At 45.7% G+C, this 27,496-nt stretch overlaps 1 protein-coding gene and 1 long non-coding RNA gene across 2 annotated transcripts in view; one reads left to right on the forward strand and one right to left on the reverse strand.

Moving 5' to 3' along the window:
• Positions 1-27,496, reverse strand: part of LOC146775848 (persulfide dioxygenase ETHE1, mitochondrial-like) — a 190,767-nt gene that overhangs the window by 48,877 nt on the left and 114,394 nt on the right. The window contains exons 4-5 of the mRNA XM_085638002.1: positions 25,822-25,951; positions 12,935-13,024 (exon numbers count right to left, since the gene is read on the reverse strand). Of these exons, the coding sequence (XP_085494128.1) occupies positions 12,935-13,024; positions 25,822-25,951 (220 nt within the window). The remainder of the gene's footprint in view (positions 1-12,934; positions 13,025-25,821; positions 25,952-27,496) is intronic.
• LOC146775849 (uncharacterized) overlaps positions 1-27,496 on the forward strand; it is a 344,841-nt gene that overhangs the window by 43,568 nt on the left and 273,777 nt on the right. The gene's annotated exons all lie outside the window — the stretch shown is intronic.

Consider the following 27,496-nt stretch of genomic DNA (forward strand, 5'->3'; position numbering starts at 1 on the left):
TACTTTTGCAGCAGCATATGCTTTTTGGCAATCCCGGAGGCTGGGCTTTGGGCTACTTGTAGTCCTGACCCCGAGCAGTATTTCCACTGAAGATTTCTGGCCTACACTCCACGAGTGTTCCGTGGGCTGGTGTTTTGTGAATCAGCTCGAGGTCCCTTCGCGATCCCTGGTCCGTTGGCCTGTGGGTCACTGTGAAGGTAACTTTGACTTTCCGTGGGCTTCCCTGGTTGCACCAGATGTGCCCTGACTCTCCATAGCTTGGAGAGTCCCCAGGACCTTGCTGGTCCTCCCCGAAGCTTATTTCCTCTGCCCGTGTGGGTTGCAGTTGCCAAGGCTTGTTGGTGTTCGATCCGGACACTGACCCCCCAGCACTCGACATCCTTCATGGGACAGCTCACCTCCAGACTTTGGTTGTCACAGACATCAACTGGTCCCCGTGGTTGCAGAGTCAAGCATCGCATCTCCTCACCTGAAGCACCAGACATCGGTGGGCATTCGTCTATCGTGCCCCTGGTCACCCAGAAGTGACCCAGACTCTGTACCCTCTGCTTTTAGGTTCTTCTCATCTCGGATCCAGGCTTGGCTCCCACCGGGCACTTTTCATCTTCCCGGCAGCAGCACTTTTTTGCATCACACCACTGAAAACGACGAAGGTTTCCAACATCACTTGATCCCTATGCATCCGGCTCCTCTGGGATAGGTAACACGGGTACCTCAGTACTGTCAAGGGTGCTGGCCTTAGAACCTTCTATGTTTGAAAGAGTTTGTTTAAAGTCCTCTCCGAAGTGTCCTTAATCTTTAAAATTCCAACCGCGACTTTCCCATAGGATTGTACGGAGCTCGCGCCTGTGTTCACACACTGCACCCGTCCTCCGTGGGTCCCCTGTGTCACTACCTTGGGTTGTTCCTTGGAGTGCCAGCAATTCTACGTGCTCTAGGCACTGTGTCTAGTTAAGTCGTGGTTGTTATACCACTTTCTTAGTATATGGTTCGGTCTCCCCCTGGAGCCCGCTGTGTATTGTGCTATTTACTGTCGTTCTACTGATTTAATTTTGTGTGCTTTGTGCTCTAATCTCATAAAGAGGTTAGTAGAGAGTGTTTAGTAATAAATACATATATTTTATACATCTCTTGTGTTGTTCTCCTTTCATTTGGTCATTCAGGAGGTTCACATTGGTGGCAGCGGTGGGATTCAAGCTTGCTATTGTTTTACCAGATAAATCTCATTGAGTGATTAACTGAAAACCCCTAAAGGTATTAGGTAACATATAAATCAAGACTAGAATAAGTAAGTTCTACTGAACTTGGAGTTGGGAAGCCAAGGGTCTAGCACACCCTTTCTCCAACTCAAGAGAGTTTAGTTCCCACTAGGTTAGGTAGGTGCCTACACCAAGAAACACTAGTATGTCTTCTAGGCCAGAAGCAAGTGGGCCTCTGACAACTAGATATGATAATCTCACATTCCAAAAATTGAGAAATATGTGCACATCTAGGAAACTGAAGACAAGGAGACATGCAAGCACCCAACGTCTCATAGAGACTTTGCTTTTAGATGACCTCAGAAAACTCCCAGGGTCTCATGAGGTAGGCAAGTTGGACGGGACAGCAGATGAGGACAGACTAGGAGGTGAACACTTATATGAGCTGGACTCAAATGCTGACCTGGAGGATCAAGACTTAAAAATACATGGTTGGCTGCATCACAAATAACCCCGGAAAATAGGTTCCGAAGGCTGGAGATAGGCTCTGCTCATGCATTGGCACCCTCTCACGTAAAACCCAGCACCCTGCCTTCAGGATTGATAAGGCCTGCCATGGGGTTGATTGATAAGTTTATATGTGCAGTGATTTAGAATAGATATAGTGAACCTATATCTAAGTAAGGGACGCATGCACCACCTTACACAGGCTGCAGTAGCAGACCTGTGGTGCCATTTTGAATGGTCTCTCAGGGGTGGCAGAATACATGCTGCAGCCCCTGGGAGGCCTCTGGGGTGCCTAGGCCCTGGGTACATAATATACCATATACTAAGGACTTTTAAGGGTACCCCAGAATCCAATCTGGAGTGTACCTAAAGTACATGCAATCAATTTAGAGGAGAAAGCAGCTAGACTGGGGTCCTGGATAGCAGGATCCCAGTCAGACTAAGTCGAAAACAGCGATACATCAGCAAAAAGTGGGGGTAACCATAAGAAGCAGATCCTACTCTCCTATAATCAACTCCCCTTCAACTCTGATTGATGTTCCGCCTCCACCCGTCCTGCGAAGACACCATTGTTTGTCTGCCCCCATCTGGTAACTTCACTTCTTGAGTTACACTAGGAAGCCGGTTAATTAAATTGTTAAAAGGCCGGAATCTTGTGTGATGATGTCCCCCCCCCCCTGCCAGTTTGCCTTTGGCCTACTTATGCTGTGTCTATACCATGGGTCATTTGTTGGATAGTTGCATGTGTTCGATGGTTCTGGGAATCGCATGTGCCCTCCTGTGGATTCCCTTCAAGCCTTTCCTCCTGAACTGGACCCTGTGACAGTGGGGTATGATTTAAAACACTTGCTACCTCAGTACGGCGAGTAGTAGGCCCTGAGATCCAAAGCGTTTCGCCCTTCTCCATCAGTGAGGCTAGGTGCTGTTTTATCCCCTCTAAGCGTGCTATCACAAGTTGTAACACCTCTATTATGGTCTGCTCAATCTTTTTACATAAATGATGGGTTGTTCCAGTAGGGGCACCCAGACCATTGACAGAGTCAGTTACATTACATGCTGTTTTTTAGGTCAAGCCTAGCGGCAGCATGCATGCACAGCTCGCTCAGCGAGGTATGCTGTAATAGAGTATGCTGTGGAAGCCTCGCCCTCTCTCCGCCCACACTTTCCATTGACTGGTGTCATTGTCCTTGGTAAATGCTGGCTTCCGATTCATTATGAGGCTTGTTAGTCCCTCCTTGTTACCACCTTGTCGCCATTTGTTACCGCCCATAAATACTGGACCTTTTACTTGGCACATTACACAGACTGCTTTATCTAGTGAGTGAGCACTATTTTTGTTATTGGCACTGATGGGGACAAGAGCGGCTGCTTTATTTTGTGGTATTTACATATTGACCGCAGCGCCCGCTTCATGGACCCCACCCTCAGTTTATTTATTTATTTTATAATTTAATACTGAGTGCGGCGCCCGCTTCAGGGACACTGCACACTTTCTTTTTTTACTTTAATGAGCGCGGCGCCCGCTTCACGGTCACCTCGCTCTGCAATGTAATAGGTGTTGCTTTTGGTATTGTAAATGACAATGCCTTTTAGTTTTTTATAAAAGGCATTGCCATTTACAATGCCAATAGCTCCTAAACTCGCAGTTGGAAGACCTATTGCATTGTAAATGCTTGTTTAGGTCTGGGTGGAATCTGCTGTCCCACCCCACCCCTCTTTCATTTGACTGGTGGTTCTTTTGGTGAGAAATTCTGAAATCCTAAGTGCTGGAGAGTCAGGGGTTAGATTGCTGGAAAGGCAGATTATGCTAGTGACACCCCCACTGGGTTCTCCAAGAGACAGTATACGTTCAGTTAATACAATTTCTTTTGTCAGTACATTATCGGCCCTTGCCAAAAAGGAGTCTAGTGTTGCGATAGTTTCCATTCCAGGTTCTGGTTGCTTGGTCTTTCTTTTCCCCATAACGGTCCAAACATTAGGTCCAGATACACGATGTAAGAGGGCTGGCCAATCCCAGCCTCTGATGGCCTCGGACGGGGCGTGACCTTGTTCCAGGGCTTGTGGGTGTTGCGGTCCTCTCCTCTCTGGACTGGGAAGGCAGACAGTCTCTGAAACAAAGCGGCTACACCCACTGCGTGAGGATGCCGCTCTTAAGAGCGGGAGCAGGGCGTGACCTTGTTCCGGGGCTTGTGGGTGTTGTGGTCCTCTCATCTCTGGACCGCGAATGAAGACAGAGTCCCAAACAAAGCGGCTATGTAGGTCCCAGCTTTTCACAGTGTCATTGAGATCTGGCAACATGCTTTGTGATGTCACTACTCAATGTATCACTGAAGATTAACATATTCATGCGATTAGATGAATTCTGAGAAGAGAGACAGAGTCTATCTTTAAGCTACAAACCATCAGCAGACTGTTGACTGAACAGCAGAAGACGTGGGTTAATACACAATTGAGTCTGGACAGTACTAGAAGTGGCGTCTGATGTTTCTGACAACTGGCTAAAGTGCTGCATTTTTTTGTTGCTGTTGGTTTGCGATGGTATGGTGGCATCTTGAGAACGATTGCCAGGCAGGAAGACCACAGAGCCAGTCAACAAGAGCTCCACCTCCTAGGCCAGACAGCCTCTACCCCACCTACACACATACCATTCCAATCATGGGTCGGTCCGTTTGTCCTTATTCCAGGGGAAACATCTATTACAACGCAGTCATTACAACGACCTACCTTTACAACGCAACTGTTACAACACAACTGCCTTTACATCGCATGCCAATATAATGCATGCATTACAACGCATGTCACTACAACGCATGCCATTACAACGCATCCCATTACAACGCATTATAAGGTAAGTAATATAGATTTTTTTTAGTATTAGGGTGAGTATGGTTATGGGGTACATGGGAATAGTACTTTTTACCCCTACACTATCCAACACTTTCCCGGCTGTTGCACTCACTGAGTGGGAGTAGTAATTTTTACCCCTACACTATCCAACACTTACCCTACTGTTGCACTCACTGGATTGGGAATAGTAATTTTTACCCCTACTCTATCCAACACTTACCCTACTGTTGGCCTAAAAGTATTATGTGTTGTAAAGGTATGGGTTGTGATGGAATGTGTTGTAATGGTAGATTTAAAAAAGCGTTTTAATGGCATGCGTTGTAAAATCATGCAATGTAATGGTAGTTGCGATTTAAAGACTGCTTTGTAAAAGCATGCGTTGTAATTGCATGCGTTGTAAAGTCATATGTTCTATCCCAGGAAGCCGGGTCCGCGCTAAACACCCGAGTTTCCGCTGAGAACAATTACTCACTGCAAATCCAGCATCTTCGCACTTGCTTCGCTCTAGCCAACCCACTGTCACTAATGGTTACCTCCTTTAATTAACTTTTGCCCTTTGGTGGTTGTCAGTTTCCATTGAAGTGAGAGTGGATACCTCTCATGATTCTTCTCAAGTTGTAGGAGGAAATATTTGAATTTTATCTTCTAACACCTTCTCCCTTGGACAGCCATTCATAAAGTTAATTAAGTTTCTTTGATAAAGTCTCATCCACAGCTAACATTCTTTGTACCCTTTCTTCTCTAGTCAATAGTCATGTGTCTATGGCAGTCCTTCGTTTAGGGGATTCAGTGATTAAAATCATGACTTTCTTCTGTGACTGAGACTTTACATGCAGACACCGGCTCAATAGCAGGTAAAGAGCTAAATTAGTACAGAAATCCATGTGATTTAATACTATAGTGCCTATTTTCAAACTGCTTTTTGTCGTATTTTCAGTCATTAGACAATAGTTCTACTAACGTAATACAAAATTCTATTCACATACCTACATGCAGAGGTCATGCCTCTGTCTCTCCTATCTTTTATGTGCAGAGAACTCTGCCCCACTGCAGTGATGATCACGCACGTAGGTACAACATTTAGTAGTAAGTGTTGGTGGGGTGGTGAAGTGACTGGAAATTGGGAAATATTTCCTAATAAAGGTGATGAGTATTGGGAGAAGGAAAGAAGGATAATAGGAGAGCTAGGGAGGGATTTATGGAAGGGCATGCACCCACAAAACAATGAGACCATTGCTACTCCAACACTGCACTTCTATAGATACTAAAGAAGAAGTGGTGGCCGGCATAGCTCGCGGGTGGATGGGTTGGCACAGGGGGGGTTGCGGGGGGTGAATTGCGCGGGGGTTGGGGTTGTCAAGAATTGGTTGTAAAAATAAAATAAGTACCTTGCCGCCGGGTCCAGCGTCTCTGATCCTGCTCTCCTCGTCTTGACTTGAGGAACAGGAAGCACAGCCAGGCCCCACTAACCAATCGCAATGCTGCAATGCAGCATTGTGCTTGGTAAGCCAGGCTCCCCTGACCAATCACAAAGCTGCATTGTAATTGGTCGGAGCATCCTGGTTCGACGCTCAGCCAGGGAATGGGAGCCTGGGCATGTTCTCTACGCAGGCTGTCATGCAGCCTGCATAGAAAACAGGGAAAGTGCGCATGGCTGGTTTGGGCTGTCCGAGTGGGGCGACCAAACAGTCATTGCGCACTTAGGAGTGGGCAAACTTCTCCAGCCCTGCCCTGAGAGCAGAGCAGCCCTGCCCGCCTGCAAAGCAGCACGAAGCATAAAATGATAATAACTCAAAGCTATTATCATTTTATGCAGAGGAGCTCCACATGAAAGCGTGCAGGAAGGATGAGAAACTGGAAGAGGACATTACCATGTGGAGAGAATTATGCAGGGATCTCTTAACCGCAGATGTGAGTGCGAGTGTCCTCCGTGACTCAAGTGCCAACGAGATAGGGTCAGCCAGTGAAGCGAGCTACAGCTCATAATATGGCTATGTATATGTCCCCTAATATATATGATATATATGTATACGCAACTGTATGTATATGATTATTGGTATCAGCAGTTGGTTGAATCTCATGTGCCAATGGTTTCTATGGAATATTGGGCTTGCATTGGTGCGCAGTTGCTGCCTGCACATTTCAACCCACCGTGTTGTTTTTCACAAAATGGAAAAATTAAGTATTTATAAAATATTTTAAAAAAATAGTTTCTGAAGTTTGTCTGAGTCACGGTAAGCATTGCGTGCCCTACTGCCTAGTAGTACGAAATAAAGCCACTTTTCAAGCCAAGGTGTAGAATGCTTTACATGAGCACCAGTTATGTTACATAAAAGCACATGTATTTATTTTTAAGCAGGGGAGATTTAGATAGGTGAAGTGCCCACGATCACAGCAGACTGAGCCGGCACCGAGACTCGAACCGGGTTCCCCTGCTTGTAATTTATATTTAGTGACACAAAATTTATAGTTAGCACCCTTGAACACTAACAGCATTAGCCAATAGCTGCATGGTCGAAGAATGGTGACGACGGAATGACACAGAAATACATAAATAGGAAACATAACTAGAAACAAAACAGATTCTACCTTTTATTTTCTCTGACTTGCAGTGTGCTCATAATTTTGGCTGGACGCATGCCGGGAATCGGACATTCCCAGTTGACAAGGGGTCTCGCGTGCAGCACTCCTTTATGAACAATGCTGTTACTGTAGCAATGCGCACGAAGAGGGAAGAGAACGCAAGAGCAGAGAGGGCCAATCACCGCATGCCTTCATGATAAAGCCATGCAGTGATTGGTCATGCTTCACCCGCGCTACCTCATGCAGGGCCAACGCACTAGAGCCAATCCAGACTCTGCTCCAAGAGAGCAGCACCAGGATTGGCTAGAGCATGTGCATTCAGCGCTCATTAGGAGGCTGTGGGCTATGGCTGTGATTCACCCCGCTCCCTAATTGTGCTGGTGGAGAGAGTGCTCTAGTGCGAATGTCGGGTTGGCCACAGAAAAGCAGCCGGCCAACCTGACATGTGCACAGAGTGTGGACTCGGGTCGGGACCCAGGTGAGCGTGAGTGGCCATGTCTAGAGTCTACTGCTGTCAGTTTAGAGCTCCACCCCCGCAGGCCCGCATGCACTGCCCTTCCCACTAAAGATTTAGGAACTCTAAGCGGCACGGCATGGCTGAAAAAAGCTGATGCCACGGGCATTTAAATTTATTTCACATATACTTATATTTTAATACGGGGCTGGGGGGGGGGACCCCACGCCCTAATAAAGGAACTGCCCCTGGGATTATGTCCAGCACCAGACATGGCCACCTACTAGTTCTGCAACACCTTTCAATGACAATAATGGAGGTGGGACTTAAAATAAAAACCCATAGGAAGTAATTTTAAATTAAGTTAACTTATTTTAACATTTTGTACATACATTTATTGTTATGTTTAAACAAATATATGTGAACAAAAAGTATTCATCTATTATAACATATGTTAACCCTTAGTTTTAATCTAAACAATGCAACTTACATTTTTTCAAAAAATATTAAATTAAATTAAATTACTTCTAAACAGGACTTTAACATTTTTATAACACTTATTCTAAACAGGACTTTAACATTTTTATAACATTACAAATAACTATATTCTTATCTAAATATTGAGCAAAATAATTCTAATGTAATATATTAAAATGTATTTAAAAAATAATTAAAACATTATGTTACTGCTGTAGCTGTTTTATTTTGTCCTCCATATAAAATACATACTTTAGATTCACATTACATTAAAATATTTTTACTATTTTTAAGTTTACTAAACTTTCAAACTTTTTCCTATACTTTATTGGGAGATCTCTGCCCTAGTGGCAGAGACCTCCTTCTAAGTGAGAAAAATTACAGGTAGTAACTTTATACTCGTAATTTAGGCTCCACCCCTGAATTCAGGTTCTGTGGACAGTTAAGCCTACACGTTTGAGTAACTTTGCACTCGTAAATAGTGATTAGCCAAAAGAAATAAAGCTTCTCAAAAGTATAAGTATACGTTTATTTGTAGTAAATCTACAATGTAGATTTAGCTTTGGGAACTGGGCCCCATGTTACAGTTTCAAAGTATAAGCTCATACAATGGGTATTTTCCTAACTTCTAATAGAGCCAAGGTAAGAGTAGCGCACAGTGGGAAGTTACTGTTTCTTCACGGTTGCTCGCAGCCATTATATATCAGGGTTGTTGTACTAAAGGCCCTCACTGGTAATCACTCTCCTACTATCTACAACACTCCATTGTTTAATAATTATCTCGGGAACACACTGGTGCTGTGCATACATATGTACATACATTTAAGATATTAAAAGCTGTTAAAAATAGGACTGAAAGATATTATATTGGTTACTATGGTTCAGAGGAGTACTTATGGCTGTTGCAATTTTCAGCCGATCAGAAAAGCATTCCCATAAAAAATGTCATTAAACAAAAATACAATGAATAGCATTTCAAATTTTATCCAAATGCATTTCTTTAAAAAACATCTTAGAGCAGTTCTAGTTAATTGTCAGTTGAAATAACATGTAAGAACTAGGGGCCTGATTTAGAGTGAGGTGGACGGGTTACTCCATCAACAATGTGACGGATATCTTGTCCGCATTATTGCAAGTGGCATAGGATATAATGGACTTGTAATACGATGGACGGGATATCCATTAAGTTTGTGGATGAGTTACCCGGTCCGCCAAACTTTAAGTCAGGCCCTTAGTAATCCAGTGATTATTGGTTATTTTTGGTAATGGGAATTATCTTGTGCTCTCAAGAAAACCATTCCATGCTTCTACTCAAGCATTTTCGAGCTGGAATAAATTTATAGGAGTTCAGTGTCACATCATCATTTGGGGTGTTATGTGAGTCATAGAAAGGGCTGGTGAGTTGAATAGATAAGATAGGTGAGATTATCTATTTTCATAAGTAAAGTGATGTAGATTTGGGAGACAGGCATGCAATTTAGAGTAGGCCATAAGAGAGGGGAGGCATGCAAAAGATAGAGGTGAGGAGACGGTCTTTTTTTAGAAAAGAAATTACGGGAAACTATTGACCGATTTAAGTCAAGGTCAATTTTTAGGGTCATTTTAAGGAATATTTTGGGATTCACTGGAGATTTTACTGGTAACATGCAATCTGAGGATGTAAAGCTTTTAGAAAGCTGATTGACAGATACAGACATTACTTGACATTATTTTTGTGCTGCTAAATGGTAGGCCTTTAAAGAACGCGCATGACAATAAATGTGTTCAATTTTCTGTCTCTGCAAAACAAAAACGTATTGTAAATTAGTTTTCATTTGCTGGCCTTGCTGCTTTTCTCTGTAGCTTTCCTTTGCTAATATGACATACATTTTCAAGGCTGAAGTCTGTGACCTATTGGCAGAAGTGAACTTTTCATAATGTATCATGTGAAGTTTCCTTCACCATGATACATGAATGAAGACTGGTGCAAGAAGAACGATGTGATGATGTGCAAGAAATGAACTAATGGAGGTTACTTTTAATAGAAAGATTATATGAATAATAAATTAATTGCACTGAAATTAATAATGTGTTTTGTTTTTTAACAATACATGTGTCTGAATGGAAAACAAGAGATGTGTTTTTATCTTTGTGCAAAATCTTGTTTCCTAAATCCATACTGACAGAATGTTTCAAAACTTTATTTAAGATTTTACAAATAACATAACACAGGTGTGCTTTCGAAACCGGCAAAAAAGATCATGTGATCGTGCGTTAAGGTGGTTGCAGTACAAGACATTGGCCTATTCACGGTACATACTGACAGAATGTTAAGCATTTAAAAATATATATATGTTGTCCACCACTAAACTATTTATTTTTTCGCTCGGTTTATATTTTACAACAATTCCCTGTTTATTCCAGTTTTTTACCCAGCACAGTAATGTATTGACTTCTATGAAAACACTTAAGTGATCCAGGCTAATAAACAGATGTTGTTTTAATTAAAAAAGCCTTTTAGAGATCTAAACACTTAGGGGCCCATTAGGATGTAGGGGGGATCGCCACCGCCCGCATGGCGGTAGCGATCCGCCCTACATCCTTCCCCGCCCGTCACCCATTTCCCCCCGCCATAATAGTATGGCGGGGGGACCCCCGGCAGACGGAAACACCCTCCGACGGTTTTCCGCCGGTCACACAGGGTGAGAAAGGGGCCTGCTATGGTGGCTGTGTCTATTAGACACTGTAACCATATTAAGACGGGAGCGGAAAGCTGCCCGTTGCCGCCACGGAAAGGCATGCGGCCCTTGCCATTGGGGGCCCGTAGCAGGGCCCCGGGAATTCTGGGGTGTGGGGGTGCACATGGGGGGTACCTATGGTACCCCCCTAAATTTGCATGCACAACATGGCAGGCACTGCGGGGTGCCTGCCATATTGTGCATGCAAATGCACAACATGCATGTTTGGCATTGCAGCGGGTGGTGCTGGAAGCACCGCCCACTCACCGCAACGTTAAAAGTGCAGGATGCGCCGCAGTGTGGCGGGCGCATCGTAATCCCCCCCACGGGACCGCCGCACCTGTGGTCCCTTTTTACGTCAGGATGGGGGCGGACCAAGTCCGCCCACCATCCTAATGATGCCCTAAATCTCTATCCCCAAAGCACGCTTTAGCTACTGCTTTGCAACACTGACCTTCATCATAGCCTCTGCACAAGGGTTTCCCAAATTGTTAACATTTCCTGTTGCTCCATTTTACTGTCATTGCAAGAACAGTCTCAAGGTGGTCAGGTGTAGGCTCAAGACTGTTGAGGCAGTTCTCCAACCTTAGACTCCATCCAACAGTGACTTTCATTGACCAACACATTCCTTGGAATGATCTTTGTCACATTTTTTAATTTTTCTGGGCTAAAGGTGGGGTGGCAACTTTGTGTTGGGAGATAAAAAACATTTAATTGATTGATATTGTTCGCCTGCCATACTGCGAGTTGCGCGACCCACCTGCTACTCTGCAGATGATCATCGGCTGCCTCTGCCATCCAAAATCTGACCAGCAGCCCACCTGCAACTCCACTGTTGGTCAGTGTACTCTCGAAGGGCCAGCCCAGCCATTGCTTCATACATTCTCCAGTTAGATTATCAGGAAAAATCTTAGGTCCAAATAGGTAAAAAACAGAAATGACCCCCAAGGCCATTGATTTTTTTTCTTTAAGTTTTATATTCATGCATTCATACCCCTCAGTGGGGCATCAAAGCACATTTTGCACATTCTCAGATGGGTAGAGTGCTACCCCAAGGAGACTGAGAGAATATTGTCTATGCTGTCCTCCTGTGGGAAGTCTTTTGGTGTCGTATGTGAGTGCCAAGAAATGTGTTCTTGACCTGGCGCACAGTGTCAAGCAGTATGTGGTATTTCACTTCTTCTGTCATTTCATCTCTTATTGTTAATGCTTCATGGCTTGTTCAAATGGAATCTCAGATATGTCATTTAGTTCTATGCATGAAAAGGTTCTGATAAAGTTCAGTTACTTCACTGCCTGCTTGGTGATGGATGGGATTTATTCTCTTGGAATAAACTACATAAAATTGGCATTCCTGACTCCTGGATTTATTGTATGGAATGCTTCACAGTATGATGGGGTGGTAGGTGTGAGAGGTGCACAAAATATCAATGCAATTATCTGGCGATCATACTGGCTCTGCGGGTTTGGTGTTATATTTCATGGTTCGATTATGCTAGCGGTAGGCGGAAGAGGCAGAGATGAGGTGGATGTTCTCGGTTCCAGGCAATCCAGTGCAATGACAAACTACTTCTTTGGAAGTATGTTACTGGAATACAAGCGGCCTAACAAACATGGCACTGGCTCAGCCGAGTTTGTTGACTTCAGTGAAACCAATGCACATGCGACCGCACTGAGGCTTTAGAGATTCCTGCCAGCCAACCGGGAGGCTTCAAACCGGTGGGCGGTCCTCCACTAGAGGAGCAGAGCAGAGTCACCAATGAACTGGCAGGAGGGGAGACCACCCTCTATTCTCTAATTAACCTGTTACTTTCTACAAACTGGTCAAAGGAAAAAAGTGACAATTTCGAATCCATAACATGTGTTCCATTTCTAATCCTTTGATACAGTCTTGTTGGGGCTCGTAGTTTAGGCTCACAGAGAAACAATTTCCTTCAGCCCTGTATGGCGCAGTGTAAATAAATACACATTTGTGTTTGGAAATGTTGCTGGTCATATAACTGTTCTTATTTATGAAATTATCCTCACACTATGCAGAAGTTTTTCGGTCTAGTGCAGTGGGATTGTTTAAACCCTGCCTTAGTGGCAAAACCTTCCATTGCCGACATGCAGGCATTTCCACCTTATGCTCCAATACATGAGACACTTACCTGTGTAGTCGTGAGCAGGGTAGAGCAAGCACTCATTGGGAAGCGTGAAAATCTGGTCATGGACCGATTTGTATAGTGTTTCACAGCTCCCTGCCAAGGAAAACAGAAGAAAGACAGAAAAGGGAAGTCAGAAGGTGGTTGAACGGCTGAAGTTTATCATCAGACAGGCAGTTAGCACTGCACCAGTACCTCAGTACCCCAATGCCTACTTTCCCCCATTCCCTGAAGGTTACGAACACCACCCTGGTGTCCGGTCACCTCTCTAGCATAAACTCACCAGTGTGAATAGCTTTACATAGCAAAGTGCTCTGAGGTGGCTACAATACATGCATGGCTTGATTGAGCGTGGACCACCGCCAATCTGCCACTGGTGGCGTAGAGCCATGTTTGGCACAAAATACATTTTGTGTAACGTGCAGAGGTGGAAATGGGGAAATGCAGGGATCAAACAACTTAACTGACAGATTGCATGGAGTATTTCATCCCAATGCTGCTGTCTGCTGTCCTCCAGCTCTAGCATTCTAATTCCAACCATGGTACAAGACTGGCCACATCAGGTGTTGAGCCTTCCTGGAAACTGGTAGAAGTGAGGCACATCCTACTGGAAATCATTTGTAGCCTGCGCAGTGATGGCAGGGTCCTGCAAGGCCGTCATCATGATAGAATCTCTAACAGCGTACACCGCAACATGATGCTTCGACTGACCGAATCCATATCAGTGATCTTATAGTGACAACGCAAAACCTTAAAAACTGAAAATTCCTACTCATGTTAAGCGGTGCAAACCATAAGTCCTTCCTTGCTATGCGCTGCTCATGACCTCGCTCAGGACGTCACTGAGGAAATCTCAGATGACATCATTGATGAGCCTACTGAATACATTGATAACAACAGTGTCGTAGAGAGGGAGAGAGATTTAGCAAGAGAAATAGAATAGAAAGAGAGTAAATAGAGTGAAAATTCACTTTTTCAGGGGGCCCCTTGGAAGGTGGTGGCCCTGGGCAATTGCCCACTTTGCCCGTGCCTTAAAACGTCTCTGACGGTTTAGCTGTGCACAGTAGAGTGCAGTAAAATGCCTTTAGTGTTTCTCAATGATTTGCTTTAATTGAATAGTGCACCAAATCCATCCCACCCAAACTAGCCTCTGGGTACAGGGCATGGGCTCTGGTATTGTACATGTTGTAATATGGTATTGTTGGGGTGAAAATATGGTTGAAACAGTATTAGGTTGGGGTGGGCATTAAGGCTGAGTGAGAATGGAAGGCATGGGAGCTATACTTAGATTATTTCCATAATGTGTGAATCTCATATAGCCTAAGAAACATTATAGCCCTCTTGACCAAAATGCCACTTTAACTTCAAGTTTCCGGGGATATGATTGTTCTTAAATAAATGTCTCTTGTACTGGTGAAGGAAAATGTACGACTCACCATGGGTTTTAGAGTGCAGGAGAAATTTGCATACAAGCTCTGCTGTCACCTAGACAGGGTCTTGTTGTGCTGTATAATAGTGAAGACAACAAAGAATGGGGACAGCTAAAAATAGTTTGGCCTGATCAATTTGTCCCAGGGCACTCTACCGTGCATAATCTACGCACCATCTTCACACTCATACACCATGTAGACCCCCGGGCTTCTGCAACTGCGGCCCTTTTGGATGCTAATAAAGCATTTAATTCCCTGGAATTGGATTTAACTTTTTCCCCTGTTGGCACACCTAGGCTCCAGTCTGCAATTCACCAGGCAATACAACTCCTTTATACACTGCAAATGCCCCGAGCCCTGTTGAATGGTTTACTCTCCGATCCTTTCCCAATTACACAAGGTGCGAGTCATGGTTGCCCGTTGTCGCGGCTCCTCTTTGCGATAGCGATGGAGCAGCTGGCAGCATAGCTCCGACAATGTCACGCAAACAAGGGCATTGGCTTTACCACCAGGGGGATGGTGGTCTCACTGTATGCTGATGATATTACACTCTACGTGCACAACCTGCAAGAGAACCTAGCCCCTCTGATGTGTTACTCAGAATAAAAAACATCTGGACCAAATCCATCCTATTTTCTTTCACAGACAGGACACAGCCTTTTCAAACGGACTGCCCCCTCAAATGGGCTTCTGACTATTCGATACATAGGCATATGGCTAAGCAGAGACCCTGAGGCGCTCTGGCAAGCCAATTATGGCCATGCTGTTGATTGGCTGGAGGACAGAGTACCAGTCTGGTCCAAATTACCACTGTGCCTAGTGGGACGCATTGCGTTAGCCAAGAGGATAGTACTCCTCACATTTTTATATCTGTTCCTTAATGTGCTCATCCCACTAATTGCACAATTTTTTTAATGCATCAAATCTACTTTGATTACATTGATATGGGCGAATAAACAACTGTGAGTATCTTGTGACCTTCTCACTCTGGCGCTGGCGCAGGGCAGTTTGAGGACACCCGATATGAACTGTATGTCCTATGCGCCAAGCACACTTTCTCCACTGCTGGCTTCACCCAACTCCATTCCAGACACACTACCATAGAGCTGGATCGAGCCTCTTCTTGGTCATTTACAATGGCATTATACGTGCCTTATTGAACACCAAGAGCTTAAACAGACATGGTTGCATGTGTTTGTTGGGCATGGGAGGGACTGCATAGGCATGCGGAGTTGGCTTGCCGGTATGCCCATTCTGCCCCTATTGCCAACGAACCTCAGGATTACACCATTCCAAGACAGGGGTGCGATTTTGCGGGCAAGAGGGTGACAGCTCAAGACATTTCACAGACTTAAATCCCGGGATCGCTTTATCCCTCCATTTGAGGCTAAATCTACCTCTATCCCAACATTTTTGGACATTCTTCTTTATTATCAGCTCAGGGGTGCTTGCAGCTCTATTCATGACAAATTTCCTTCTCCCCCGCCTCCTCTCCCAGCATTGGAACTCATCCACGCTTCCCTTTCTTCACGCAAACTAATCACTCGCCTGTACAACAGTTTGCAAATCTCATCACCGATAACTACTCCAACTGCACGCAGGGCATGGGATGCAGATATAGACCCCCCGATGAATAAACAATGAAAGCTTTGCTGTAGACAGTTGGAATTTCTCCCCCAAATACAAACTAAGGCTCATACACCACGTTTCTTCATCAGTTTTATCGCACTCCGTTACAGCTATTCAAGATAGGACTATCCCCCGATCTGCATTGCCTTCGCTGCGGTTTTCCTCAGGCCACCTATATGCATTTGGCATGGCTATGTCCCCGGGTAGCATTGTTCTGGGCGGAAGTGTATATGGCCATACACACTATTACTGGGCACATGCCACCCTTTTCCCTACTGGTTGTGTTCATGGGGTATGTCTCAGACACACCTGTAGCTCACCGTCGACTCATTGCTATGCTCTTATTATTAGCAAAATGTAGGGTGGCCATACTGGGGGCGGCAACCTGGGCTTACATACATGGAATGGCTGCAAGATGTCTCATATCGTCAGGAGCAATGAACAAATTATTGGGACCTGATGCCCTTACGCTCCCATCCCAAAGGCATATGGGACCCCTTCCTCTTGTTTCTTCGCCAACAGGACTCCTCTTTGTCAACAGCTGATAAGTCAGATCCATGGTCACACACTGTACAGGGTGGCGATCATCCAGCGGCCTCAGCCTCTCAGTAGAGATAAGGCATGGGCACCATTGTTATGATGTGAATTAGCAGAGATACGCATGGCAAGGGGTAACTTGTTTGTTGGTCCGACCATCTGCTGGATAGCACACCATCCTATAATGTCTTTATACAACATGAATTTGTCTATTCTGTCCTGATATCATATGTACTCTGCGAATTATCAAAATGGAAATGTGTAACTTAAACACCGAATGTGACTTGGCTCCCTTGTTGTATGTTTTTTCATTGAAAAATGTCAAAAAATAAAATAAAAAGACAAAAGGGATAGCTGACACCTCAGCATGTTATTCACCTTTTCAAAGAGGATAGGAGGCAGCTGGGAAATCAATATCACCACCTCTGTCTTGTAGAAGGTCTGCATGCTGTGTGTTGGACCTTTCCACTGTACAACTGGCCCCCCCAAAACCTGCCCATGGTTGGGGCTATGCAGGCTTTTTTCATGTGAAGATTCCACCACTGCCTTCGAGGAAGGGGTGGGGTGACAAAATCTTTTTAAAAAAATGCTATGCCCCCTCACAATTGGGCAAGAAGGGCGATGACATCAGGAGTGACTCTCTCAGGCCCTTAAGCAGTGCTGGGGAGAAGTAAACATATGACTTCTTCAAACCTCCCAACCCACCCCCCAGCCACAATATTTTCTCACCCACTCAGTACCTCACGGCCCTTGCCAGGGGCTATACAAAGACTTATTTCGGGATCTCTCCCCAGGCTGCTTGATTGGACGGCGAAGGATTTGGATATTGTAGAATTGGTGTGATCTCTGTGGGGTTCTTTTTGTCAGTTTTCTTCAAAGATTCATGAGTGTCCATTGCGCATGTGCTTAAATGGCGCCTTCACAATTTGTTTTGTTTCCGTTGGTCGCAATTGACCTGCATTTTTCCAGGTTCTTACAACCATTTACAGATATGTACAGTACATGCTCATTGGATAGTCACATTTTTGCTTAAATTAACTAAACTGCTAGCCAGAAATTCATTAAAGTAGGACAGGGTCTCTGTGCCATTAAAATCTGTTAGGCTCTCACTCTGCAGTTTTGGAGATATTTGTTCAAAATGTTGTGCAGGGGAAAACCCATGTATTAATAATAGGAAAAGTCACACATTTTGTGATCCTCCTATTACTTTTGAATTGATTAACGTGCAAATTGGTCAGTGCGAGGGGGGTTGGGAGTTGGTGGGGGACAGAGTTATTAAGGGGCAAAAAGGTCCGTTCAATATACGGAGGTGGCAACCATGACTGCAACCTGTGGGATACAAACTGCAGACCCATCAACGGCCTCTAATCGGCGGAGTTTTTTCTTGAGCTGATTCACATACACATTTTAATATTATGGGATGTCTGCCATCACCTTGGGAGTGGGCTGCATACAACAGGGCCACTTTAGTTTCAAGATCTGCCTCCAAGATTCCAAGTGCACCACTGGGCCTGACCCGGATCCAACTGTCATAACCTTGAGAAGGTAGCTGACCCTTTTAGTCGGGTATGATGAGTACACTTTGAGACTTCATGTAGCGCAAAATCTATTTTTCATTGTAGGGGTGCATTATAATCACACAAGTAGACTGCATCCGCATATCTTTTGTCGTGTTTACCTAAGTGTTCGGATCTTGTAATGTGGCAACATGAATGTGATGTGTTCAGGCCAAAATGTTGAATACTTGAAGGAATAACGTAGAAAATGAATGTAATTCGCAGAAAATATTGACTGAAACGCTTGTGTTGCACAACAGACTATTATTTCACTATTGAATGTGCTTATTAATCGTGTCATTATATATGTAGATGAAATTATTAACTGTATATGAGTCAGTTTCTGTATAACTTCGTAAAGTTCATGTTCCATTTCTCTTATGTTAGCTGAATTTGGCGACCTGAAATGCATTTTCCCTGGAAGCTCTCGCATTAGAATTATGAATTGAGTTTTATGAGCACATTGGGTTTTATTCTTTCTCACGCTTATGTTGCAGGTGGAAACTCCTCTTGTTAGCTAGAATAAGGTCTTTGTTTTAGGAGTTAGGCAAGGACAGAAGGGGATATATTAAACGTTGATGCTGATATGGAGAACTGTTATACTTACTCACTGGACAGAGCCTGGGAATCATGGTCATCTTGCCACCACTCGGGAGCATTGCTGTCCAGTGGAAAAGTGCCTATGAGGATGTGGCCTGGCTGGATGAAGTGACCCATAAAGGATCCTGGGAAGTCACCTGTAGTACTGATGTATGGTAACTAGGGAAAGAGCCCCTTGGTACGGAGAGGGGTCCAGGTAGCCCTCCTCCAGGAAACCCACTTAGACCGAGAGGAGGGGAAGGCTTTGCAACGGCGCTGGCGGGGCCAGTTGTTCTATACTACTTTTTCGAAGTTTGCCCGGGGTGCTTTGATTTGGGTGAGGGCAGGAGTTCCTTTCCAACCTTTGATGACGCATGTGGACCCGGAGGGCAGAGTTGTAGCAGTACAGGGGCGATTGGATGGGAGGGACATAGCCATATGCAGTGTGTATGCTCCTAATGTAGACCAGACGGCCTTCTTCTCCCGACTGTCGGGGCAGTTGGCGGAGTACTTGACGGGAACGGTGGTGATGGGAGGGGACTTTAATTCTGTGGTCGATGTTGAGTTGGACAGGTCCCACCCGCCCCTTGCGCAGTCGGTGGTCCGTCGGTTGGCCAATAGTAGACGGGCTTGGCAGAACACCTGGGGGCTGGTGGACACTTGGCGGGCGCATCATCCGGTAGATAGGGATTACTCCTTCTATTCTGCTCCTCACGAGTTGTATGTCCGGTTAGACAGCATACTGTGCTCCCCGGATGCTCAGGCTTTGATGCGGCATAGTGAATATCTGGCGAAAACCATTTCTGATCATAACCCCTGTGTGGGTGCGCTGCAGTGGTCCAGGCAGCGGCAGGCGATCCCTACTTGGCGTCTCAACCCCTTGCTGTTGGAGGACCCGGTTTTCCGGGCCGAGGTTAGCGGCTGCATAGAGCAGTACTTTGAGAATAACTTGGAAACGGCATCAAGCCGTGCGACGGAATGGGATGCGTTTAAAGCGGTTGTCCGAGGGGTTTGTATATCGTCCACGGCTGGAGTGCGAAAGACCTTGCTGCGGGAGGTGGAGGGGGCGGAAGCCCAACTGCGGACGGCTGAGCGAGCGCACCAGGCGGGGAGCGGCACGATGGTTGCGGTCACCGAGGCGCGCGAGGGAGTAGCGGTGCGGGTGGAGAAGCTTCGCTGTTTTGACCACAAAGATTATCTCACCCGGGCGCATGTGGAAAGAGATAAGGTGGGATCCTCCTGGCATGGTTGGCGACCCCGACGGCCCGCGGTACCCCGATACTTTCTCTGGTCGAGGCGGGGGGGGGGCCTCGGTCTACTCCCAGACGGGGATAAATAAGCAGTTTGCTAGCTATTATACAGGACTGTACGATAGCACCATGCCGGGGGAACCTGACGGCCTGGACGAATTTTTAGTGGCGGCTCGACTGCCCCGGCTGGACCCAGAGACCGGGAAGGACCTGGGGGGTGCCATATCACCGGGCGAGATTCGCGCTGCGATTAAACATATGGCCCGGAGAAAAGACCCCGAGGGCCGATGGCTTGCCCGTAGAGTTTTATGCGGCTTACCCGGATGTGCTGGTGCCGCAGTTGCAGGTCCTCTACAGCGAGGCGTGGCGGGTTGGGCGCTTACCTACCTCCACTTGGGAGGCAATTGTGGTGCCCCTGTTGAAACCTGGAGGGGAGGCCGGCGCTCGCGCGGCGTACCGTCCGCTCTCCATGCTGACAGTGGATTATAAAATCCTGAGCAAAATATTGGCGTCCCGCCTGTTGACACACATGACCGCCCTGATTCACCCGGACCAGGCGGGCTTTATCCCTCGGCGTAACACGGCCACCTCCATTCGACGTTTACTGAGGGTGATGGAGATGGACCGGGACACGTACCCGGAGGCCTGCGCCCTGTCGGTTGATATAGAAAAGGCCTTCGACAGCGTGGAGTGGCCCTATTTATATCACGTGTTGAGGGCATTTGGCCTGGGGGATGGCTTTGTGCGCTGGACCGCCTTGCTCTATAACGACACAACGGCCCGGGTGCGGACGGGGGCAACTATATCGGCCCCTTACCACGTGCGGAGAGGGACGAGGCAGGGCTGCTCTGTGTACGTCGCTCCCGCATGGGGGCGATTGGTCTGGCCTGGCAGTTTGGGAGGAGCTGGGCGTGCAGGTGGTAGGCGATTTATTTAGGGACGGGGTGCTGTTGCCCTTCCAGGACTTGCAGGACTCTTATGGACTGCCGCGGGGGGACTATTTACTCCACGCGGCCCTTATCGCGAGCCTCCAGAGGCATTGGACAATGGGTCTCTCGGAGCCGTCGGTCGCCGCGGGTTGCCAATATGTAGTGATGGCGGCGGGGACGGCCAAGGCCATTACTTGCCTCTACCGCAGGCTGTCGACAGAAGGCCTGCAACCCCTGACCGTGTTGAGGGGTAAGTGGGAAGCGGACTTTGGGAAATTGATCCCCGAGACCACGTGGTCCACGCTGGTGCGGAGGGCCTGGAAGGGAACGCGGAATGCCCGGTTTCAGTTGGTTCCGTTTTTTATGCTGCACAGGGCTTATCTGACGCCGGTCAAGATATTGCAATATTTTGGGGGTGCTCACTCACAGTGCCCGCGGTGTGGGGGAGAGGGGGCTGATTTCCGCCATATGTTTTGGTCCTGCGTGCAGTTGGGTGACTATTGGGCAGATGTTGTGGATTGCCTAAATCAGGTGAAAGACCGTTCTATTGCTCCGGAAATGGGGGCTTGCTTGTTACTTTTGTTTCCCCACACCCGACGGACGAAGGTTACCAGTCAGTTCTACGATTTAGGGTTGATTATGGCCAAGAGGGAACTGACTATGCACTGGAAATCCCGGGCGGGGCCTAGTTTCTTGCGGTGGATGGTGGCGTTTGCGAGATGGGCTGGAGCGGAGGGTGCGCTCCGGTTGCAGTTGGCCCTCCGGAGGGAAGATGAGAAGGCCCTGGCGACGGCCCGAGCGTGGGAGGCGCTGGTGGTGGAACTTCAGGGGCAGATGTCTGGCGCGGGGGAAGCGGGGAGCACATCTGACAGGCAGGAGGACGCGGTGGGTGGGGAGTAGAGGAGGAGTAATGGTGAGTGCTGGACGTTTTAGAAGTAGCGGGATGTGTGGGAAGCCTGGGTTTCCTAGGGACGGTTGAGCACCCGTACATGATTCATTGTCGGGGAAGGGTACATCAGGAGTTGAGACGGCAGAGGGGGGCACACTGACATGGGGTGGGAGGCGGAGGGGGGGAGGGACCACCTGGGAAGGAGGATTAAGCTCCTGGACATTTGGCAACACTGATAAATGTAACGCTCTCCTTTCGAAGGTGGGGGTGGAGGGGTTTGTATTGCATTGTTGTCTTGAAAACAATAAAAAAATGTTTAAAAAAAAAAAAATAGGGAAAGAGCCCCAGCACTTCTTCTCTGCCTCGAGAGAGAGATCATCTTAGAACGAGCTCTGTCTTAGTACCTTTATGCTGCTTGACCAAACTGATGTGGCGAGACTTCTGAGGAAGACTCCACACGCTGACACCCTAACCGATCCAGCCCTGCAACCAGCTTAACTAGGGATGCCATACTTCTGTTAGTGTAGACATAGATTGTATTTTTTTCCATGAAATCTTCGATGCAGGGGAACTTGGATTCTTGTGCTCTGTTATTTTGTATCCTTATTCTTGAATTAATTATCTTGTGCATGTTGCACCGCCTTAAGTTCATTCATAGATTTGGCTTTGTATTAGTCCCAATGTATTTCTACACCCTCATCTTGAGGTGTTTGTATGTTCAATTATTTTGGGCTTTGTGATAAACCAACTAACCTCATGTAGTAGTCTGTAATTCTTAAGGGTCCTAGCGAATCGCAACTGAAAAGATTGACCCTTTAACGATTTCTCTCCCCCCACACACTCATGCTGAGAAAAATCACCATTGACTTGAGGTTCTAGAGCAGATCTAGAACGTTGAGATTCGGCTCCTTCAGACTTTAGCAAATCTTAGTGTATCTGCACAGAGAAAATGATTCAACCAGGGGCAAACCTCTCTTCCTTTAGTAAAAGATCGACTCTAGGATTGAGAAAGAAGCTTTATGTTGCTATGGCTCATTGAGAAGGAGGTAAACCACCCCATACCTGCCTAATACCATATCAAGAACCACAAAGGCCCTACTGTGCAAGCCCTGGAGTCAAATTCCAGTATATATTACAGGAACCTGCCTGCAAACAGAGTGCTACTGCTTATTCGCAACCAGATAAAGGCACATTGCATTAACACATCAACACAGAGGTTTCTTCCCTAAGCCCCTTTTAACATTTCTCTCGCAAGAGAGGCTTGTTGCTGTCTGTGGGGCAGAAGTTCAAAGCAATGGTGGGATAGCTCCAAAATATCAGGGTCAGACTTCTGCCTTTCTGCAGGATGCCAATGTGCCCCCCCCTTTTGGCTACCGTTCACCCGTCTCCATGCCCCTTTGCTACCTGTTTCAATGATAGTAGGATTCAACAACTTGTGGGTATCCTTGCGATGAGATGATGGCCACTACCCATCCATAGTAAAATGCTGACCCTCACACAATGGTGATAAGCTGTGGACATACATGGAATGATGACAATCACTCACCCTTGATAACATCTTGGTGCCAACATAGTCATGGCATTTCGTGGCTCTTGCTCACCACCGGTAAAATACCTGCCATAGCAAACAGCACTAATTTATGGCATATTCTGAGCATCCATGGTATGATGATGTTGATCTGTGGCATAATGCTGGTACTGACATAATGAGGGTTATTCTGTGCATGTTGTGTGGTCCATGACCATAAAGGCAATCCTGGACGTCGTATCGATTGCACAATGATGTGCAATCTAAGCACAATGTTCACCTTGGTACAATTGCGGTAATTCCTTTCATATAGTGAGCATATATGGCTACTGTGATTGTCCTGGAAGTATGGTGGTAATTGTTATGATGATGTGGGCATCAATTGCCCAGTGGTGGCAACCCTCTGGGTGGTTACCAGCAATTCTTGACATATTACGGGTATTCATGGCACCCACACCTGCTCTAATGCTGGCCCCTCCATATGTTAGTAATTCATGAACATTCGTGAGCAGTCGTGGCCTGCTTGTGCCATGCTAGCTTTATGGTGGCCTTTTCTCAATGGTGCTCATCCTGACATATTGAAAACATAAAAGTTCATGGTAGTGTACAAGCTCAGCCAAACCCCACTGCAAAACCGGGGACAAATAAGTTATTACCAGTGCTTGGATTTTGGAGAGCGGCTTTGGTAAAGGGAAACATACTCCAGTTGTAAATGCTGGCTGCATTGATAGGACATCCACATTGCTGCCTGTTCCTCCAGGAGCGGGCCTTGCCTACTTGAGCTCCCTACCCTCTGATGGTCATTTTCTTTATTATAAGCGGACACTGACAGTTGCGGGTACTCCTGAGCTGCTCCCTGAAATACGACTGTATGCATGTGCTGCCTACCCACTGTGTATGTCAGAGGACTTCAGGCTAGGGGGGAGACCCTCTGATGGGGTGGGGTTCTATTAATGTTGAGGGGGCACCTGGCTTTGGCCAAGAGAAGAATTTAGTAAGCCACTGTAGAGCACACACAAACAATAAACAATCAAAGAAAAGAGTGGAGCTGAGCTACTCTGCTAAGGGCAATCAGTAACTTTTTTGTCAGTCATGACCTGGCTGGCAGTAGGTTTTTAAGTAGGTCCTCCATGGACTCTCATGTTGACTGCACTTTTAAAAAGGACAGCTAAACATAACTGCAATGTTCGAAATCTCAAGCCTCTTTAGAGCTACAAAGAGGCCCGATTTCTTCTGAAACATACATTTTCAGCACGTTCTGGTATTTTAGCTAACATTACATTGCATTTTGGGACTTGTCGTTTCGTTTAACAATTTAAGGATGAGTTAAAAAAAAAATAGAACATTCAAACTCCTTTTGGCTAAATTGTCAGGACTGGCATTAGGTGTTACTCATAACTAGGGCTATTAGAACTATGGAGGTTTCGGTAAATTATGCGCCAAGAAAATGCAAATGATGTGGCATAATGCGGCACATTTTGTAATAGTATTACTTCATTATTTAGTCATTTTTAAACTTGGTGACACTGTCTGGGAATTGGTTGCAACTCATTAGTCCCAGTATAACACAAAAATATAGCAATAAGCAACAGAAAGGAGACCAGTCCAGTTTTGCAAACGGCCTTCCAGTGCACAGCAACACCTGTTGATGCATTTTAGTAACATTTGAACCGTTTGAGCTAGAAACAATTGTTTTTTAAAATCTGCAGATTATGCGGCAGATGGTAGATTATGTGGCAAATGCGGTAAATCTATATTTTTGAGAAATTTACTGCGGCCGCACAATCGCATAATTCCAGTGGCCCTGCTCATGACATGGGGCTAATTGTAAGCTGGGTATGTACATGTAACAAGCTTAAAGGCAAAAAGAACATCAGTTTTTCTGAAAAAATTGTTTGATCTACTTCAAAGTTTTTCATGTTTTACCTCTTCTGCTTACAATATTGTTCCAAGTTCACATATGAGAATTAGTGTAAGAAAGACTAAAACAGAAAATTGCTTCTGGAAATAAATTCTGTAGGTCACTCTACTATAAAATCTCACTTGGAATGATCTGCTCGCTTGCTATATTTTACCCTACATATCTGTAGAGTGAGGGATCAGTAAAAAGTATTTGGATTCAGCTTTGCAATTGGTAGTGTGACCTCAAGCCTCATAAACTTTTTTAACTTTCTTGCGGCAGTATTTAACTTTACATCGAAGAAAAAAGTGAATTTGTGCTTGTCACTTGGAGGAGGAGGGGGGGATGAAATAATTTTACACAAAGGGCGGGGTTGGGCCTTGATATGCTTGGTGTAAGTTATGTGACCTTAGGCTGGATCAGGAAGGTCTGGTAAGCCTCATCCTTTCAGACAGGATCCCCATATATTTACACAGTGGGATTTCCATTCATGTTATGACTAGTGTTCTGCACACAGGATATGTCTGTGCTCACTGCACTCATCCATTGTCACTCCACTCAGGTCACACATGAGAAGTTGCCCCACTTCCAGTATTTATGTGGGACCGAGAGGTTTGCCCTGTTCTTCATCCCTCATGCCACTCAGGAGGACCCGGGGCTACACACCTTGCTGGAAATCGGTTCTTCCACAGCCTCTGATGAGCAGCGCATCTCCGGTGAAGGCCATACTGTGGTCTGTGAGGACGTAGGTCAGACACCCAGAAGTGTGTCCTGGTGTGGCTCTAACCTCCAAACCCTGCATTAAAGGCAACAAAAAAGTTACATATCACCTGTAATTGCACACAAATCTCTGTCTGCCAATTTCTTTCAAGCTCATGGTTTCTGCACAAATATTTTGGTCTTGCGGGTTATCATTATAAAGGGAAATACATTCTTGTTCTTGAGAACATAGCCCACCTTCTTCGACATGTGTTCACTTGTCGCGGTGCTGGTCCGCTGTTGTGCGGGGCTCACTGAGGTCACTGCTCCACCGTTCCATCTCTAAAGGCCAGGGGAGAGGTCACTGACTTCTCTTCATTTTCACAGACCCCACCGTTGTACCATCCACTTGCATGTTGTATTTCTTTTCCTACTCCATTGATGTGCTTGCACTTTCTTACGCTATGCTGTATTGGGGTATATGTGTGACCCTATATGTTGCCACCAGATGGCACTAGTGTGGGATTACATTAGTCCCACAGACCGAGAAGAAGACTGTTTGCAAGATGATGAAGGAAACAGTACACCATTCCATTGCAAGTCACTGAGGTATATATGCCCAGGGACCTATTCCTTTTAGGTTGCAGGTGTACAGTTAACATTGGTTTTAGGTCAGCCTTTAGGTGACCCCTAAATCAAGGCTGCTGTCACTATGGAACAGATACATGCACAACACCCCCGTCTTGCAATCATTTTTTCCAAGCACGATATCAGGCCACTCTGGATACTCCTGACCTCCCCGCATTCATAGCACACTCCCAAATCCACAGACACATCATCCCTACAATCAGTGGTCGAAGTGAGCGGGATCTGAGGTGCACGACGTGCCCATACTTTTTTTATTTTAGATAAACAGTTCCTCTACTCTTTGCGAAAAGAAGACTGTCCCAAGACGGTTAAGTTGACATGCTTCAGCAGAAATATAAGGCAGGGAGTCTCCTGTGCTGTGAAACCAAGGAAGGGGCAGAGCGCTAAACCAGACTTCTTGCCAGGGTGCCTGTTTGCCTGAAAATAATGTAAATGTGGACAACAGGTTAATCTGCAAATGTAAAGACTGCTTGGAAATCGGTATTGGCTTTAATTGATGGAATCACTTGAAGCTTCCTGATGACATACATTTATCTTTTATTAGAGATATTGTAAGGGAGCTACTAGCTATGCTGTGAAGTGTGTGCTTTTAAAAGAATGGTATTAAAAAATCGCACTGCGTACCAACTGGGTATTACAAAAAATCTATGTTTTGGGTGCACTTTTTTATCTTAAACCTTTTTGCACATTTTGTAGCAGCCTATCTTATAGTGTGAGTAATGCAAGTTTAAAATAATGACTTATATGTTCACAGTGCTTTCTGTCACAGACTGAGGTGGGCCTCGTAGCATTAAACAAACACAAGCCCCTAGTTTCTACTGCATTAACCAGGATTACGTTTTGTGGCTCTCTGGTGCAGCGCATTAACTAATAGAGGTTTCTTAATGTACGATAGTGCATTTCCCACTGATTAACATAACTTGCATTTAATTTTCATTTAAGCTGGGTGTTATTTTATATGTAGTTACCTCGAGGTGAAAGACCGAAAAAAGTT

Source organism: Triturus cristatus, chromosome 12, assembly GCF_964204655.1.
Source record: "Triturus cristatus chromosome 12, aTriCri1.1, whole genome shotgun sequence".
NCBI classification, from domain to species: Eukaryota; Metazoa; Chordata; class Amphibia; order Caudata; family Salamandridae; genus Triturus; species Triturus cristatus.